General features: G+C 34.9%; 2 protein-coding genes across 5 annotated transcripts; one reads left to right on the top strand and one right to left on the bottom strand.

The window, feature by feature from the left end:
* Positions 1 to 147: 147 nt before the first annotated feature.
* Positions 148 to 6,209, bottom strand: LOC147395415 (serine carboxypeptidase-like 51). Its single transcript, XM_086452036.1, has 13 exons — positions 6,050 to 6,209; positions 5,834 to 5,928; positions 4,119 to 4,226; positions 3,775 to 4,015; positions 2,885 to 2,928; positions 2,720 to 2,787; positions 2,527 to 2,632; positions 2,244 to 2,437; positions 2,042 to 2,111; positions 1,736 to 1,786; positions 1,356 to 1,408; positions 1,104 to 1,236; positions 148 to 388 (listed from the first exon to the last, which is right to left on the bottom strand). Exons 1-13 carry the CDS (start codon positions 6,171 to 6,173, stop codon positions 317 to 319), a joined length of 1,359 nt encoding a protein of 452 aa, XP_086308162.1. The 5' UTR covers positions 6,174 to 6,209; the 3' UTR covers positions 148 to 316.
* A 345-nt stretch (positions 6,210 to 6,554) lies between these two features.
* Positions 6,555 to 16,355, top strand: RH1 (RNA helicase 1). Of its 4 annotated transcripts, XM_086452033.1 has the most exons (12): positions 6,556 to 6,785; positions 7,004 to 7,137; positions 9,513 to 9,747; positions 10,781 to 11,035; positions 11,261 to 11,415; positions 11,567 to 11,744; positions 12,081 to 12,268; positions 13,409 to 13,613; positions 14,561 to 14,666; positions 14,961 to 15,135; positions 15,258 to 15,450; positions 15,964 to 16,355. In XM_086452033.1, the coding sequence occupies exons 2-10, from the start codon at positions 7,025 to 7,027 to the stop codon at positions 15,071 to 15,073; spliced, it is 1,548 nt and encodes a 515-aa protein (XP_086308159.1). In that variant the 5' UTR covers positions 6,556 to 6,785; positions 7,004 to 7,024; the 3' UTR covers positions 15,074 to 15,135; positions 15,258 to 15,450; positions 15,964 to 16,355. The 4 variants fall into 4 exon arrangements, with proteins under 4 accessions (XP_086308161.1, XP_086308159.1, XP_086308160.1 ...); XM_086452035.1 differs by lacking the exons at positions 15,258 to 15,450; positions 15,964 to 16,355 and having other exon boundaries at positions 6,555 to 6,785; positions 13,409 to 13,445; positions 13,555 to 13,613; positions 14,961 to 15,122; XM_086452034.1 differs by lacking the exon at positions 15,258 to 15,450 and having other exon boundaries at positions 7,013 to 7,137.
* The last annotated feature ends 302 nt before the right edge of the window (positions 16,356 to 16,657 follow it).

Raw genomic sequence — 16,657 nt, 5'->3', positions numbered from 1 at the left:
TCACCTCCCCCCAACCCAAAAAAAAAAAAAAATACAGATCCAGATACCTTAAGTTCTCATTTTTTTAATTGTATTTTATTTAACTTCCTGTATATTCGTCAATGTTTATTCATTTGGATCCTCTCTTTATAGTACCATTGGAAAAGGTTGAGAAATCCTTAAGGTTTACATGTTTGTTGTTTGCTTTACCAGTTCAGTTACAAAAGCCATGCAATGCCTCACTAATTTCTCCTTGAAGCTTTCTTACTTTTAACATGAAATAAAATTTAAAGAAAAAATTTATTGGAGACACCTTGGTTTTATTCCTTCTATCCCCCTAAGAGGTATTTGGTGATTGGGTGATGTTTCCCACCATCTCCAAAGAAACACATGGCTGATCAACAGGTACCTGAGAAAATTATTTCCAATAAAATAAATTAAATGAGTTTTTACTCAAATTAGGACATTATTACCAATAAAATACGAGAGGGGGGGGGGGGGGGGGGGGGGGAGTAAATGTACATCATGGTGGAAATTTTTGACAATTATAGATGTTCTTCATCGAGATATAAGTGAGTTCTTGATGAAAGCATATATGGTTCTGACACATTCACGTCAGAAATGTCCATCACGATGTACATTTTAATGTTACTTCAACGTTGTCCATTAAATAAATTAAATGAGTTTTTACTCAAATTAGGAGGAAGTGAAGGTAGTACTATATAATGACATTTTTTTTTCCCTTAGACAATAATAGTTTTCCATAAAATAATGTATTTTTAATGAAAGTAATAGTAAATATATAAAATTGAAAAAAATACAATAATTTAATAATAGAAATTATTGTAAAGTTCTTAGGTCAAAATTATCTTAAAGAATAAAAATAAAACCAATTTTTTAAGAGACACACTCTGAATTGTATCTTTTAACACATTAATCAAAATGGTATTTTAATTGAAATTCAATGAATTTAATAAACTATAGTCTGATTTACTTTTTGAGAAATTTATGTTCTGAAAAATCATTTAAAGTGCAGTATTAAAATCGATGTCCGATGATACTAGATGGTGTGATGAGTGATTATACTGACGATCACAACAACAATGGGACGATGATTGACTTACAAAATGACCTGCTCCGAGAATCCAATAGAAGTATAAATTCTTATATGACTTCACAAACCCTCTTGTAATTGAATGATCTCCACAGTAAAGAGGGGTTCTATCCAAGCTCAAGAACTTACTCAGCCCTTCCCACCTAGAAATTTGAATTATTTAGTTACTAATGAAGTAAAAAATAAATGCTAATTATTCTCATATTTTATGGAGAAAATTGATGTAATGAAATAAACATTTATGAGAACAAAGAGTTGGTACTTCAGTTTGTCAACCCATGCTTCTGCTCCTATGGTTGAACATATTAGATCAAGCTGTGTGAAGATTCATAAACAAGAAACAATTTTAGTAGTAGTTGATAGTAAAAGAAGAATTAGCAAGAAAATCTTAAGATGCATTCTACATCGTTTGATCTTGATAAGATAATCGTCTAGTATCACTCAAAATTATGAACAAATTGCTTGTTATTATACTCATGTTGAAATCGATACCGTAACAAAAAAAAACCCTATAACCGATACATGAGCAATTTCTTCAATTTTTTCCTATTTGCATAAAAAAATCAAGGAATATTCTAAACTTTGTATTCGCTCATTGTATTTGTGTTTCTACAAATTAGTGAAAACCCGAGGAATCCATACCTGTCCGTTGTATATGGTTACGTTTATCCCTTTGGCTAAGAGCTCATCTACCTGAAAAAAAATATTATAGTTGTGAATGTTAGCTTGCACATCTTGACGTGAAAGTGTGTAGGAACCATAGATGCTTTTCACCGAGAAATGAATCAAAAAAAGCATCTATGGTTCCTACATACTTTCATGTCATAATGTGCAATATGAGGTACACTCTTAACGCTCCAACACGACTCATGTATGAATTATGGTAATCTCATCTTCATGTAGTATTTAGATTATTAATGCAAGTGAAAGCTAATCATATAAATTTACCTCTTTGATCCTTGGTTTCATAAAATCACCTCTCATAGATTGGAAAACAAGATCATTCCCCACTTCCCATCTGCATCACCACACCATAACACATACTCCAACTTCAATTCTGAAAAATCAATTAGAAAGAAGTAGAAATTCGCAACGTACATTTGTTCTTGTGTGTGAGTGTGTGTCTGTTGTTTTAGTATGAAAAACTCACTTTACGTCATTGGGAATAATCTTTAGCTTCTCTCGAATGATGCCATTCATCAAGGTTTGAAGATCGCCATTAGTTGATGAAGACTTAGCGTTGAGATATCTTGAGTACATCTCCATTGTTGTTCCCCTCAATGCATTCACAGTTTTTGTAGCGACCGGGTCATTTCGCATGTCCAACATGAAGTTATAGAAGTCCTGTGATACCCAAAAAGATTGAATTTCCGTTACAAATTAAGCTAATTTTAGGCATAAAGACGGATAGAAAGATCGTTAAAGAGAGGTACCACATTGTTACTACTGCTCATTATCACACTTTCGAGACTTAGCCAAGATGCTGTCGCCTCTTCAAACTTTCCCTCCGCAATTTGTTGCTTAATTTGTTGAGCTAGACTGATTTTATGAAATGGGTTTATTAGATAAATCAAATTTTGTTCTACTTTGTTCGATTTTTGTTAATGAAGAAGGTCGATTTCATACCTATTTGATTCATTAAGGCCACTATTCTCAATTCGTGATACCGATTTAAGAAGAGGTCCCCATGATAACTGCATTTTTGACAAATCTGAAGTTATATATTTACAAAAAAAAAAAAAAAAAAAAAAAGAATTTTATATGCCAATTGATTGAGTAGAGACTACAAACCACAAAATCTTCTCCAGAGATCCAGCTATCTCCTAAAGCCACCCCTGTATTTTTCATAGCAGATCAATAAAACATAATTAGCTGGCTAGTATTCGAAATTCGAGTTAGTAGAAGTGATTCACGAGAAATTAATTAATTTTACGTATCGTTCTACCTAGAAACTCGATACAGCATAGCATTTGCATTCACATTTCTTTAAACAATGTTATGGTCAATAAAACATAATCTAGTATGTAGAAGCTATTTTTCCCCGAAAATCGTGCATCTTTTGAATCCTAAAAAACAATTCCTGAGTATTATCCCCAAGCAATTAATGCCACAATCTCAATTCTTGTAGAAGTGATTCCATAGAAGTACTTTTACTAAAATCACAAGAAATACCGGAATGCATCATAAGCTTCCATATAAGGCTTTAATGGGATAATCTTTTCAAGAGATACTATTGGCACTCCAACTTTTACTTATTACACCCCAATTTAAAATAAAGACCAGAAGTAAATATTGGAGAATAAGTCAAAGTTGGGGTGCTAATAGAAGTTCACTCATTTTTGTTTTACTTAGATTTCTATTTTGAGTTTAAGATTTTATATGAGCCTAATCGTAATTGTAAACAACTAAGAAAATTATTTGAATGCTTGTTATGATATTTTGAACCAAACCTTGGTTATGTTTGAATGATGTATTTTAATATTTAACTGGGATGTGATAAATAATTTACAAAATTTGGGTGCAATAAGTAAAAATTGGTGCCAATAGCAGTTTTTTATTTTTATTTTAAGTTACTCCTAATGGGTCTATTAACTTTCAAGTGAACCCAAAATGAATTTTTCACAAACTTAAAAATTTATTTAACCTTTTTATGATTAACATGGGAAAAAATGATTGATTACCTCCAAGTTTAAGCTTCAATTCTTGAGCTTCGATTGCTTTTAGAGCTGATAATGCAGCAGTAACGGCAAATTTTCCTCCATAAGATTCGGCTACGACATACAAAGGACTTCGTTGGAGGGTCTCGTTCCCATTAAATAACTCCTTCAACAATGTAGTTAAATCATTTGCTGCATCTTCATCACTTTTAACCATCAGAGTTGTATCCTCCACATAACTATATCCTGTTCCAACTGGACTATCCTACATACATTAATACAAAAATAAATAAATAAATAAAATAAAATCAGTTTTGTTTATAATCGAATGAATTAAAGTATCGAAGATAGAAAATATATAGATCTACCACAAACAAGAGGTCAGCTTTATGAAGCCAAGTCGAATTTCGGGGCTTTAGATTCTTGTCTAGTGGTCCTATCTCAAGAAAATTTCCAAGCCCAACTCCAGAAGCTCCCTACAAACTCAACCAATTCAAATTTAGATGGGGTGATAAAAATAGGAACAATTATATTCTCACACCAATATTTCATTGTAACACACTAATTTATTTGATTTTTATAAAAAGCAAGAATTTGCCTGTGCTGGTACTTGGGGTTAGAGGGGAATTATTGAAAAAGGGTGAAGGAGAGGAAATATAATAAAATTGCAGAGGAAAAGAGGAAAGGCAATAAAGTGGGCTAAAGGAACACAGGCATCTTCTTTGATTTTATAGAGGTAAAAAATGAAAGAAAATAAAATTATGAGAAGTTATTGAAAAAAATGGGTAAAAGAAGAAATATAATAAAATTAGAGGGAAATTATTAAAAAAAGGGGAAAGAGAGGAGAGTAAAAACAATATAGATGAAGGAGGTGAAAATGAAAGGAATAAAGTGGGATAGTGTAGACCCCACTACTATAGTCGGAGGGAACGTTTATCCACTATAAAGTTGTAACTAGGTTGGGACCCGTAGTTGTGTTTTCTTATATATAATATAAATGAAAAAATTACCGATTCAACCATATTTTTTTTGAGTTGTTATTTTCTGACGCCTCCTCTGACACACCCCCCTTGACGTGGCATGGGCTCGAATCATATCTTTTTTCCCATGGGGATGTCTAGTTGTGTATCCTGAGGAAAATCTATGGTTCTAACACTTGCCACTTCAGGGGTTATATGAGGGTGTGTAGTACAGGGGTGTTAGAAAATTATTATTCATTTTTTTATTTTATTTTATATATTTATGAAAAAGTCATATATCAAAATTTAAATATTTTTTATTTATGAAAATGATTATCTAATGTATGAAATTTGATAATTTGTTGAATTTAGCTTTATGCCCTTGAATTGAATGTTGATTTTCGCAAGACAGGTAAATGAGTAACAAATGTGATTAGACAATGTAAAAGTAAATAATCAAGAAGTTTTATACATGGTTAAAAATCTCGTTTCGATCCTATGTTTTGGTTTTTTTTTTTTCTTTCCAATAATTGAAACAACACCAAAATATTACAAGACATTATCGAAATAATCAAAACATTCCACACATTAATTTTAGGTTTTAAAAAAAAGTATTTTAAAGAAGATTCTGGTCAAAGGGCATACAATCATTTTGAAAACACTAGGTGTCTCAAATATTTATTATAATGGAGGAGTTTTATTTTACTAGATCCGTTTTTCAGAGGAGACCAAGGTAAAAAAATTCCATCCTTTCTTTAAAAAATTAAGGGAAGACACACAAAAGAACAAGAAGAAAAAGGAGGAGACAGTTTGAAGCTTGAATGTCGAGGCAAATCCAACGTGACTCCGGCATCTCAAGGTAACTCTCTCTCTATTTGGTCCCTAGTTACATAGAAAATGGTTGTAGTAGAGAATTAATGATGTGATGTGTCATTATTAAAAAACTAAAAGGTTATCACCACCCCAATCAAAAAACATTTAACTCTAAGACTTCCATTGATCACTAAATTCACTATTTAACAAATATCAGATACAAAGAGAAACACATATTCCAAGAGATGAGTACGATTTTTCTGATTTTTTGTGTAATAATTAAAAAAATGATAAGGATTTGAACTACTCACAGGTCCACCTTGAAGCCATAGAAGTGTAGGCCAAGGTTTGCTCGGATCTTCAACTCTATATGGACTTCTATAAACCCACCAAAACATGTGGGCTTCTACATTAAACCAAACTCAAAAAATAAATCCATCAGAAATGAATCTAAATTGTACCACAATTATAAAAAAGATTAAACCAAAATGAATTTTTTTTTTTTTTATATAAATTTTTTGACATACTTGGTCGAACTTCGACGTATCCCCATTGTTCGGATCCATCTTCGGTACGTACTGCCAAGACAAAATGTCCATGAAAGAGAGGAAGAAGAGCCAGTAGGGAGAGAAGAAAATAAAATTTCTTCATTTTTGTTGTGAGAAGAGAACACGATTTGAAGTGGAACCTTAAAAGAGGAGATTTAAATAAATAAAGAAATTAGAAACATTGCATGGGAAGCTTCACTGTTTCTTCTGTTTGTAACTGAAAACCACTGACACAAAAACAAGGAAAAAAAACAAACAATATCATTAGTTTCATTGATGATAATAGCAAGGATTGGCAACCACAAGAGTGAGAAAAACAAATTGTTCGAGACTCCACACCAAATGGGTCGGGCGTCTGAGATACATTTTACCTGAAATCCGAACGAGAATCGACCCAAAAATGGATTTAAAACCCGAACCAAACCCAAAATCCACTAGAATGAAACTGAATCCGAACCCAAGGACTACGTGAACCCGAAGAGAATCCCAAATTCTCAAATGAAAACCCCAAACTCTCTCTCGAGTCTCGTCTGCTAAAACCCTATTCTTCATTGTTTTTCACCATTGAAGTTTCTTCAACTGCTATCTCTCAAATCACAAAGAAACCCTTACTTACTTCCTCTCATTGCACCTTTTCTCCAATCTTTGTAAGCGAAGTAAGTCTGAATTGTTTGAGGGAACTCAGTCATCACTTACACATCCCAATCTCGATCGGGTAACCGTTCAAATCCCTAATTTTCCAACTTTAGGATGATTTTAACTTGAAATTTGTACTTTTTTCTCTCTCAAGTCTCATGTGGACTTTGAAAGAAAATGGTAGACAAGAACTTGGATTTTTGGTTCTTCTTCCTACTCTCTTTTGTTCTTTAATGGGTTTCATCTAAATCTTCCGAAAAAAAAAAGATTTTTTTATTTCTTATTTTTTACTTGTAGAGAAAGCAGGTTGGGAGGGAGATGGATGGTAAGAAGCAGAAGAGTGTGCCCGTTCTGCCATGGATGAGAAGCCCAGTCGACGTTAGTCTCATGGAAGAATGCCCACTCAATCTTCTTCCATGTATCGATCCCAGGTCATTTATTTGTTTATTATGCTTTTGTGCTATATATTCTTAAAGATTTCAACTTTCCCTGCATATGGAATCTCTGTTATGATTGTTACCCATACATCTCAGTATTTGGTGTTAAAAATCTCCATTTAATGATGTTTTAGGTCAATTTTTGTACTGGAATTTAATTCTACTCATTTGCATTTTTTTTTTCCTCAATAAACCTTGTTGTCTTGTGTTGTGTAAACCATTTTTTTTTTATTGTTCAAGGATCTTTATTAATAACATAGTCAAGAAAACCATGAAGCAAAGTACAAACAAGAGGAAAAGAAAAACAAGAAACAAAGCGAAGCCAAGAACAAACTATAAATCACAAATCACAAACTACAAATCAATACTACACACCTAATCCAACTTGGCTATGAAGTCTTCAAAGAAGACCCCCTTTGACTCATTGAAAATCTCGCTCCACTAGAAGATAGACCCTAAGATAGAAAAGATAATATTTTGGACTGAGGATTCCTTCCCTTCAAAAGTCCTAAGGTTCTTTTCCTTCCAAATCTCTCAGCAAAAAGCAAAAGGGGTAAACTTTTTTGATCAATACCTATCACTGCTTTCCAGTTAAAAATCAAGAAGTTTTTGTTGAGTTGCAACTGGGCGAGGAGGAGGGTAGGCCAGGCTCAGTTGGTAGAGTCCTCAGCCCAAGCTCAACTCAACCCGAGCATCTAGCCTGAGCTAATTAACTCAAGCTCAGCTCGAGCTTAAGCTTCTACACTTGGCTTTAGCTTGGGTTAGCCCGAGCTAGGTAGTTTTGACGTTTGAGAGAGTTGGGCTCGTTGAACAAGCCTAATTTTGTTTTGATTGGTAAAGAAATTTTATATCTTAAACAAGAAATATGACGTCACCAATGTATGCAGCATCAACCCTAGCAGTATATTTCAATAATATCCACAAGCCAAATAAACACAAAACCAACACTAACCATACATACGTAGAGTCATCATGGCCTCCACCAAATATCCATAAGCCAGAATAGACAAAATATATAATTTATTAAAAAATTATATTATTGTATAGCCACGGTTTCCAGTTGAGCTGGGTTGCCCGAGCCCTCAACCTGAATGAAGGTTGTGTTGAGTTATTTCAACCCTGAGTCACTCAATTCGTGGTCTACACAACTAAGGCTTTTCCATCAATCGGGATGAGCTTGAGCCAGCCCACCCAAGTTGCAGCCCTGTTATTTTGTGCCTTTTCTTCGATAAATGACCTGTTTGAACTTTGAATTGCCATTATTTATTCATTTTTTTCCCAACTGGTTTGAACTTTGAATAGCCTTTCCTTGCTGCATTTTGAATACTAATTCTCACCTTCTTTTGTTAAATCTCATCCATGTAAAGTGTTCTATTTTAATTTTTCTGATAATTTGCAGACTTCTTTTAGTAGCTATATGAATAATTAAGATGTGTTTTTTTTTTGTCCAGCTTACTTGACGATATCAATGTTCCTATAATTATTTAATCTGATTCTATTTTCATTGGGTAATTCAATGTCACATGCTCACACAGACTAGAACTTACGTTCTCAATATCTAGCAGACAAACTTATTTTCAGTTCTAATCCTTTGTATGTAAATCTTATAAGGTCAGACATTCCTCTATTGAAACATAATTAAGTTAATTCACTTGTTTATATATTTTTTTAATTATCTTAATTCGATAAGATTTCAACTAAACTAAGTAAAATCTTTAGCAACTACAATATATTGTACACAAGTTTCTTAGATCATATCTCTTCACTTGGAAAACATATAGTATTGTTTCAATCATCCGACAAAATTTCTCAAACCAACAATCAGTACCAAAACCTAAAATCAGAAAAAATTTCAAACTAGAATCAAACCCCCAAAACAAGATTTTCTTACTTTGAGTTTGAAACTTATAAAATATCTGTTTTATTTTTTCCATATTGTATGCGTCAATTACATATATTAGAATTCATATCTTTTGATTTATTTTGGTGCTATACGGAAGTACCAACATGGCATGTTTGTTGGGGTACTTGTGCCGAACATCTTGTGTCTATATTTGGATGAGATACGCTCTTCTAACTTCAATGGTTATAGGTAATGTATATCATATATGCTCATATAATCTCTCTGAGTATTAATATCAAAGTGCACTTAATTTTTCTCTTTCTTATAGGGGTTAGTAATCCAAGTCAAGCATGAAAGCTTCCCTTCGTATTTAAGTCTTCAAAACATTTTTTAATCATGTGTGATATTTAAAAGAAAACCATGGCATGGACTTTATTCTCTTTTTCATCTTAGCCAGCAACATAAATGTTCCAATATTTTAGGCCTGTGTTTCTTTTGATGCTTAATCATCTACATATTTGTTTAGATTGGAGGAGGCTTTGCGGAATATGGGTGTTAGTTCACTCTTTCCGGTTCAGGTTGCAGTATGGCAAGAGACAATTGGACCTGGAGCTTTTCAACGAGACCTTTGTATAAATTCACCGACAGGAAGTGGAAAAACTCTAGCTTATGCTTTGCCTATAGTGCAAATGCTTTCGACTCGTACAGTAAAATGCTTACGTGCTTTAGTTGTGCTGCCTACTCGTGATTTGGCTTTGCAGGTTTGTCTTGAACTCTTGTTGCAGACAGTCATACATGTTCCTCACACCTGTACTCCTTTTCATTGCGATTCTACTTAAAGAAGTTCTATGCTTTTCCATACAACCTCAATTTTTCTCACCCTGCAAGGATTCCTTTTCCCAGGGAGTGTGAGAGAATATTTACCCTTTTTTTATTAGTATAGACTGCTTGATAAATTATTTCATTTTGCTTTTTGTTGGGTATGCATGAGAACCTCTACGGTAGTTTCTTTAGGTTAGAGCAAATTAATTTTTGTATCTCCATCACAATGGAAGTTGATTTATTATCTCACGAGTTACAGATCCATTGCAAACTTAGGGGGATTGTTAGAAGCTGCCTGCTACTTACTTTAGTGAGGGGTTGTTAGAAGTCCTCACACTCGAATGGGTAACCAAACTGGATGTATAAAATTAAGATAGCTGCTATTGGCACCCCACTTTTACTTTGTACACCCCAATTAAAAACAAAGAAATTAAGTGAATGGTTGAGAATAAGTAAAAGTTGGGGTGCCAATAGAAGCTCTCTCATTTGTTTTTGCTAGAGTTCTAGTTTTTGGGTTTAGGATCTTATATGAGCCTAATCATAATTGTTAACAACTACTGAAATTGTTTGAATGAGTGTTATAATATTTTGTGATGTTGAGATTATAATTTGAGCCAAACCTTTGCAATGTTTGAGGAGTGTGTTTTAATCTTTAATTGGGGTCTGATAAATAATTTAAGAAATTGGGGTGTAATAAGTAAAAGTTGAGGTGCCAATAGCAGCTCTAAAAAATAATTGCCAATGGATTTTTAGTGGACTGTAGTTTGGTGCAAAGGTGTTCGTGGGGATGACAAGGCGTAACTGTTCTTGCTATTTGTCTCTTGAATCTTGTGACTGGAAAGAACTAAAATATATATATATATATATATATATATATATATATATATATATATGCTTCATTGAAGCTTTACTGGTTTTTGATTCCTTTGAAACAAGACTCTTTTTTTTTTTTCTTTCTCCGTGTTGGTTCAGGTTAAGGAAGTCTTTGCTGCTATTGCACCTGCAGTTGGCTTATCTGTTGGTTTGGCAGTTGGTCAAACTTCGATTGCAGATGAGATCTCAGAGCTTATTAAGAGACCTAAACTTGAGGCAGGTGTTTGTTATGACCCAGAAGATCTTAGGGTGGAGTTACAAAGCTCAGTGGATATTTTAGTGGCAACCCCGGGAAGGCTGATAGACCATATTAACACTACAAAGGGTTTTACTCTCGAGCATCTTTGTTATCTTGTAAGTAGCAGATTAGGTTACTTGAGATGTCTATGCATATTATGTTGAACTGAGTTGTACTCTCCCCTTTTTATCTGCTTCTTCAGTTTTTTCTATTTAGATGGTTTATGAGCATGTCAAGGTCCTTGGGATGACTGTATGGGTCAAGACTCGAGAGAAATATTTTTGTGGTTTCAGTTATTGAGTGGAAAAGCTGCAGTGAATTTACACATTTGAGATTCTCAGGTAGTCGATGAAACAGATAGATTACTTAGAGAGGCATATCAGTCCTGGCTCCCTACTGTGCTTCAATTGACTCGCTCAAATGAAGAAGGCTTGTTTTCCCATACTAGAACTTTTCCTCACTCTATTATCGGTTCCTTAAGAACCAAAAGGAAATCGTAAGTCATATCTGTTCTCATTATTATATTCTTTTAATGCTCTGGAATGTTGTAAATATTCTGCAAAAGATCTAGTAGCCAGATTGTTTAACACCTGATGTTATTAAATGCTTAGCTCCATTTAATGATAATTTGTATCTTTCCATTGCAGTGGCGTTGAAAGAGGGTTTAAAGATAGAACTGACCCAAGGCTTGCAAAGATGATTCTATCTGCTACTCTGACCCATGATCCTAGCAAGCTTTCTCAGCTTGATCTGCATCATCCTTTGCTCTTGACAACTGGGTCCCAGCGTTATCAACTACCTGACAAGTTAGAATCCTACACACTGGTAGGTCCTGCTTGTTGCTCATAACTAATGCAATAAAGACACTCCATTGTCTAAGAACTTCCTGTGTCAAGAGACCTTGCCAAGTAAATTAGACATGGACTTGTGTGTCAGTATGCAACATGGATGCAAAGTGTCATATACTAATGTTGACAAACCTGATGTGCTGAGATGGCCACACAGAGTGCAGTTTGTTGCATATGTTGAGGGATACACTTCTACATGAAATATTTAAAAAAAAAAAACTGGTTGTCCTTGTATGTTGTGGTTGGGATTACGTCTTCATTCCCTGATAACTAACCCCACATTGAGATTTTGCAAATTTTGGTTTCTCTACAGATTTGCAAATCAAAGCTTAAACCTCTGTACTTGGTTGCACTTCTACAAGATTTAGTAGGGGAGAAGTGCATTGTTTTCACATCATCCGTGGAGTCAACCCACAGGCTCAGCACCTTATTAAATTCTTTTGGTGGGTTGCCATTTAAGATCAAGGAATATTCAGGTCTTCAACGTCAATCTGTTCGAAGGTAATTTGTGGAGAAATCTGAAGTATGAGCTGTTTTTTCACAATTATGGTTGCTTATAATCCATGACTTAGACTCCTCATTTACTGTTTTGCACCTAGAAGTTGTTCTGTATCTGATTACCAAATCTGCCTGATTGTCAAAGGTTGAGTTGTGGCCTCAGAATTTTCCTAGGTGGTTCGACCTATGTTTCCCTTATCTTGATTTCTAAATACTCAAACCATTGACTATCAAAATGAGTACATTTTTTTTATTACAATGTAAAGTGTTTCGACCTATGTTTCCCTTACTATAAATCTTGATTTCTAAATACTCAAACCATTGACAATCAAAACAAGTACATTTTTTGAAATTTTTTTTATAATGTAAAGATTTATTAAGAAGAGAATAAGGAGGTCGAGCATACCAGCCTAATACAGATTTCAAGAAGACAAGCCACAACTTACTCTTATCTTTATACGCCAGGTACCGCCTAAACGTAGGATCTTCCAAAAGACACCTTGGCTTGAACACTTAAGAGAGTTTACACCAAAAGAACTAAAATGTAAGATGGAAAATCTAAGATGCTCATTTAAACCTCTTGTAGTGAGTGTTCCATTCGAAGTTTTTGTTGGTTCTTTCCTTATGAGCCCCAAGACACAAAAAGCCTTCACAGTTAACCTATAAAAAACGGTGTCAATGATCATAAAATCTCCTTCTCTCTCTCTCTAGTAAAGGTCGCAATCTGTTATCTCTGAAACAAGGATAATATGGATTTGGGAAAACAACAAAAGGTGTGGAATATGAATAAAAAATGCACCCAATATTCCTGAACAAATTTAGTTGGCAAATGATTAGCAGATTCACCACTTGACTTACATTACACAAAAAAGTTGACTTTGATAATATCTTGGGCAATAATATCTTGGGCAATGATACGGTCCATTGTTAAAGCCCCAATACAAGGAATCGACCATAAAAATATGGTACCTTAGATTGGATGGTACTGCTAATAAGGTTAACAATAAACTGAATTTGCCACCTCGGTGTGGTGGTAAAGTCTGTGTAAGCACTGTGAATCATACTATTTTGATGGTATCAATGTAGTAGATGCTAGTATACTACAGTTGTGAATTGTACTGAAAATTAGCTTTTATATTGCAGCAAGACACTGAAGGCATTTCGGGAAGGGGAAATACAGGTACTTGTTGCTTCAGATGCTATGACTCGTGGGATGGATGTTGAAGGGGTGAGGATTGTCATTAATTATGACTTGCCTCCCTATATTAAGACATATGTTCATCGAGCAGGCCGAACTGCAAGGGCTGGGCAGAGTGGACGTTGCTTCACCTTGCTTCAGAGACATGAGGTATGGATGCTTTCTGATTTCCTCTCACTTATGGTCTAGGTGAGGACAGTCCATGCCTATTGGTTGACCAAAATTCCCCCCATGAACGAGTCCAAACAATCGATTGACTTGTTCTAGATGTTAGCCGCATTTTCTTTGCATTGATCAAAGAGTCCAGGTCGTGTACACCCTGAGTGGAGAATTGAAACCCTCCTTCCATGCCTTAATACATGCCACTTAAGCCACAATCCAAGGAAATTATGAAAAGGAGATATTTTAGGCTTTATTTTCTAAGATTGTGGCGTACATGGCATGTATTGAGGTGTGGGTGGAGGGTTTCAATCCTCTACCCTGGGTGTATAGGATCCGGACTCTTGGTCAAATCATCTGTTCAGGTTATTTTGTGTATGGAAAGTTTCCTAAGTGGAACCTGTCAATAGTGGGTCTTAACCAAACCCAGGTGATCATATGAAGTATGGATTGTATGCCACTGATAGACCATCCGTATGGTCTATGTTAGGGTTTACATTTCTTATAAACAAATACCCTTTCGTATTTTTAACTCTTTTATTTCCAGAAAAATGGGAAAAAAAGAGAAAACAAGATAGAGACTTGTCAAGAATGAGTCTTTGGAAAGAGCGCAACAACAGGGTATTTCATAGCAAGGAGAGCTCGGTCCACATAGTGACTTTAGAGATTATTGGGCTTCTGTTCCTTTGGTCTAAGATGAACAAAGCGTTTGAGGGAGTGCGCTTTCAAGATTTCTTATTTAATTGGGATTCCATTTGTGATAGCTAGTGCCAATCCTTGTATTTGTTCTTTGTTTTTGTTTTCTTTCTTTCTTTGTTGGTTCTTGTGTGTAGGTTGGGGGCTAACTCAGCCTCCCCTTTTTCTTCCCTTCATTTATATAATCTTATACTTATCAAAAAAAAATTGTGTACATGCTTTTTACCTTTTTCTTTTTTCAGGTTAAACGCTTCAAGAATCTATTACAGAAAGCAGATAATGACTCTTGCAGTATTCACTCTTTACCTGCGGATTCAATTGAATCACTTCGCCCACTTTATACTTCAGGTAATTTATCACCCTTTGTTTGCATATATAAGTTACCTATTTGGATTATAGGTATGACCTATGTTCTAATTGCATTGAACCCATTGTCATCTTTGCTGACCACTAACCACTTTCTTGCCTTGCAAAAAAAGAGGGGGGGGGGGGGGACCCACCTTTTAATGGGTCTCACTATGCAGTATGTGAACCTCCTGTCCTGAGATGCCATCGACTCCTAGACCACATTACATTTTCTCAAAGATGAATCAATTAGATTTTTATCTACCGTACAGATCATAACTTTTTATATTTTACCAGCATTGGAGAAACTGAAGGAGAGTGTGGAATCAGAGGCATCAAAACGACGTTCTATTAGTTTCAAGACCTCAAGTGGGGTCAAAAGGAAGGAAATCAGTGCTCGAAAGGAATAGATAAATTTTCGAGGGTGGAAGTCCTACCTTCAACACAGTTTTGTTCTTGCTATGTATAATTGGTGAGTTAGAGCACTTCACGCTTGTTAAAACCATTTTATTTGTCACTTTTAATCTGGACCGTCAGAAATAATTTCAGTCACGATTCCATTTTGTTGAGACTATAGTAGTCACCCTTTTGTAGCAAATTTTGATTGGTGAGAGTTTGCGTCGAGCAGTTCATTAATCACTTAAGCTTTGGTAACTGGCCAAAGAACACTTAACACAGTGGGAAATTGTCAGTGTTTTGGGATCACGGACTTGTGTTGAAAAGTCCACCTAATGGAAACGACCCTCCTAGTCGCCGTCTTTCTATCTGGTTTACTAAGTTTTACTAGGTATGTCTTATATTCTGCTTTTGGGCAACCCGCTCTACCTATGTTACCCAATTTGTTGCTACTAGTCTAAACCATGAACCGGTATGAAGCGAACTAGTTCGCGGTACGGTTTGTAAAATCAAGTGAACCATGAACCCACTGAATTTTGTTCTGGTTCGGCGAATGTGAGTGGAGATGGTGAAAGCAGATATGAACTCACACTTGATAATGCCAGAATCGGCTTTGGGTAGAGTGGAATGGAGGAATAGGATTTGTGTGATAATAAGGTCTTGTTCTTGTATTTGAGCAGGAAATTTGTTGTTATTGGATATTATCTAAAACCTATGTTCAAATTGATGATTATTAACTTGATTTCCGTGGGATATTTGGCTTGATCAAAAACAAGTTTTATATTCTAAAGATTTGAAAAAGAGCTTGACCTTCATATCCATTCCCCATCTCTCATCTCTATGTTATATATATTGTTACTTTGTAAGTAATAGCTCATGTATTTCTGGTTTTTGTTGTCTGCAGGGAAATGAATATTTATACGAAATATATCTGCATCAAGATCACCCATTTTCTTTCAAGCATTAGCCCAAGGATTCTTTTCGCAGAGTTAACATTATTGATTGGCATAGCTGCCTAGGTAAAGATCTCTCAATTTTAAAAAAAGAAAAGAAAAACTGTTTATGGGCTATTGTCAACCTGGTTGTTTTGATGGGAGATGTTGGGTTCCAGGCTTCCAACACTGCTGTTAATAGCCTACTAAGTAACTTTGATTTTGTGTCAGTGTGTGTGTGTGAATATCTTCACAGATTATACCCAAAAAAGTCTGGTTGGTCTTGCAATCCAATGGCTCTCTGGTCTTGAAATAGGGTTTATTTTCAAAATTCATTCAAAATACAAATCAAATTTACTGGAAACACAGCCATGAAAGCAAAAGTAGATATTGTTGAAAGAGTGGAACAGACTCTTTCCACTTCAACTCCCATTTTGTGGTGTTCCCATTTGCATCAAAAAAACAAAACAGAGTTATTAGATTTTTTTTTTTTTTTTAAAAATTTCTATGCATCCAATGAGAGAGATTTACGTGGAGCACCACATTCGTTTGGAAATTGGAGGCAGTCGACTTAGCACCCTACATATAAACGCTGTACAAGATTCACATGGAGGGGTCGACTCTACCCCGCTTAAATATGGCATTACTTGTAGCTGTAATGGTATT

This window comes from Akebia trifoliata, chromosome 8 (genome assembly GCF_017979445.1).
Source record: "Akebia trifoliata isolate Shusen 1 chromosome 8, ASM1797944v1, whole genome shotgun sequence".
NCBI classification, from domain to species: domain Eukaryota; kingdom Viridiplantae; phylum Streptophyta; class Magnoliopsida; order Ranunculales; family Lardizabalaceae; genus Akebia; species Akebia trifoliata.
Note: the sequence above shows the minus strand (reverse complement) of the source record. Positions and strands in the feature narration are given on the sequence as shown.

Bases quoted from the DNA above. Each gene is read 5' to 3' on its own strand.
- RH1 (XM_086452034.1), top strand. From the start codon at position 7,025: ATGGATGGTAAGAAGCAGAAGAGTGTGCCCGTTCTGCCATGGATGAGA. The intron at 9,748-10,780 runs GTTTGTCTTGAA...GTGTTGGTTCAG, and splicing joins CTCGTGATTTGGCTTTGCAG to GTTAAGGAAGTCTTTGCTGC. The intron at 11,416-11,566 runs GTAAGTCATATC...TTTCCATTGCAG, and splicing joins TTAAGAACCAAAAGGAAATC to TGGCGTTGAAAGAGGGTTTA.
- LOC147395415 (XM_086452036.1), bottom strand. From the start codon at position 6,173: ATGAAGAAATTTTATTTTCTTCTCTCCCTACTGGCTCTTCTTCCTCTC. The intron at 4,227-5,833 runs GTGAGTAGTTCA...TTGAGTTTGTAG, and splicing joins TATGGCTTCAAGGTGGACCT to GGAGCTTCTGGAGTTGGGCT. The intron at 2,112-2,243 runs GTGAGTTTTTCA...GTGGTGATGCAG, and splicing joins ATTATTCCCAATGACGTAAA to ATGGGAAGTGGGGAATGATC.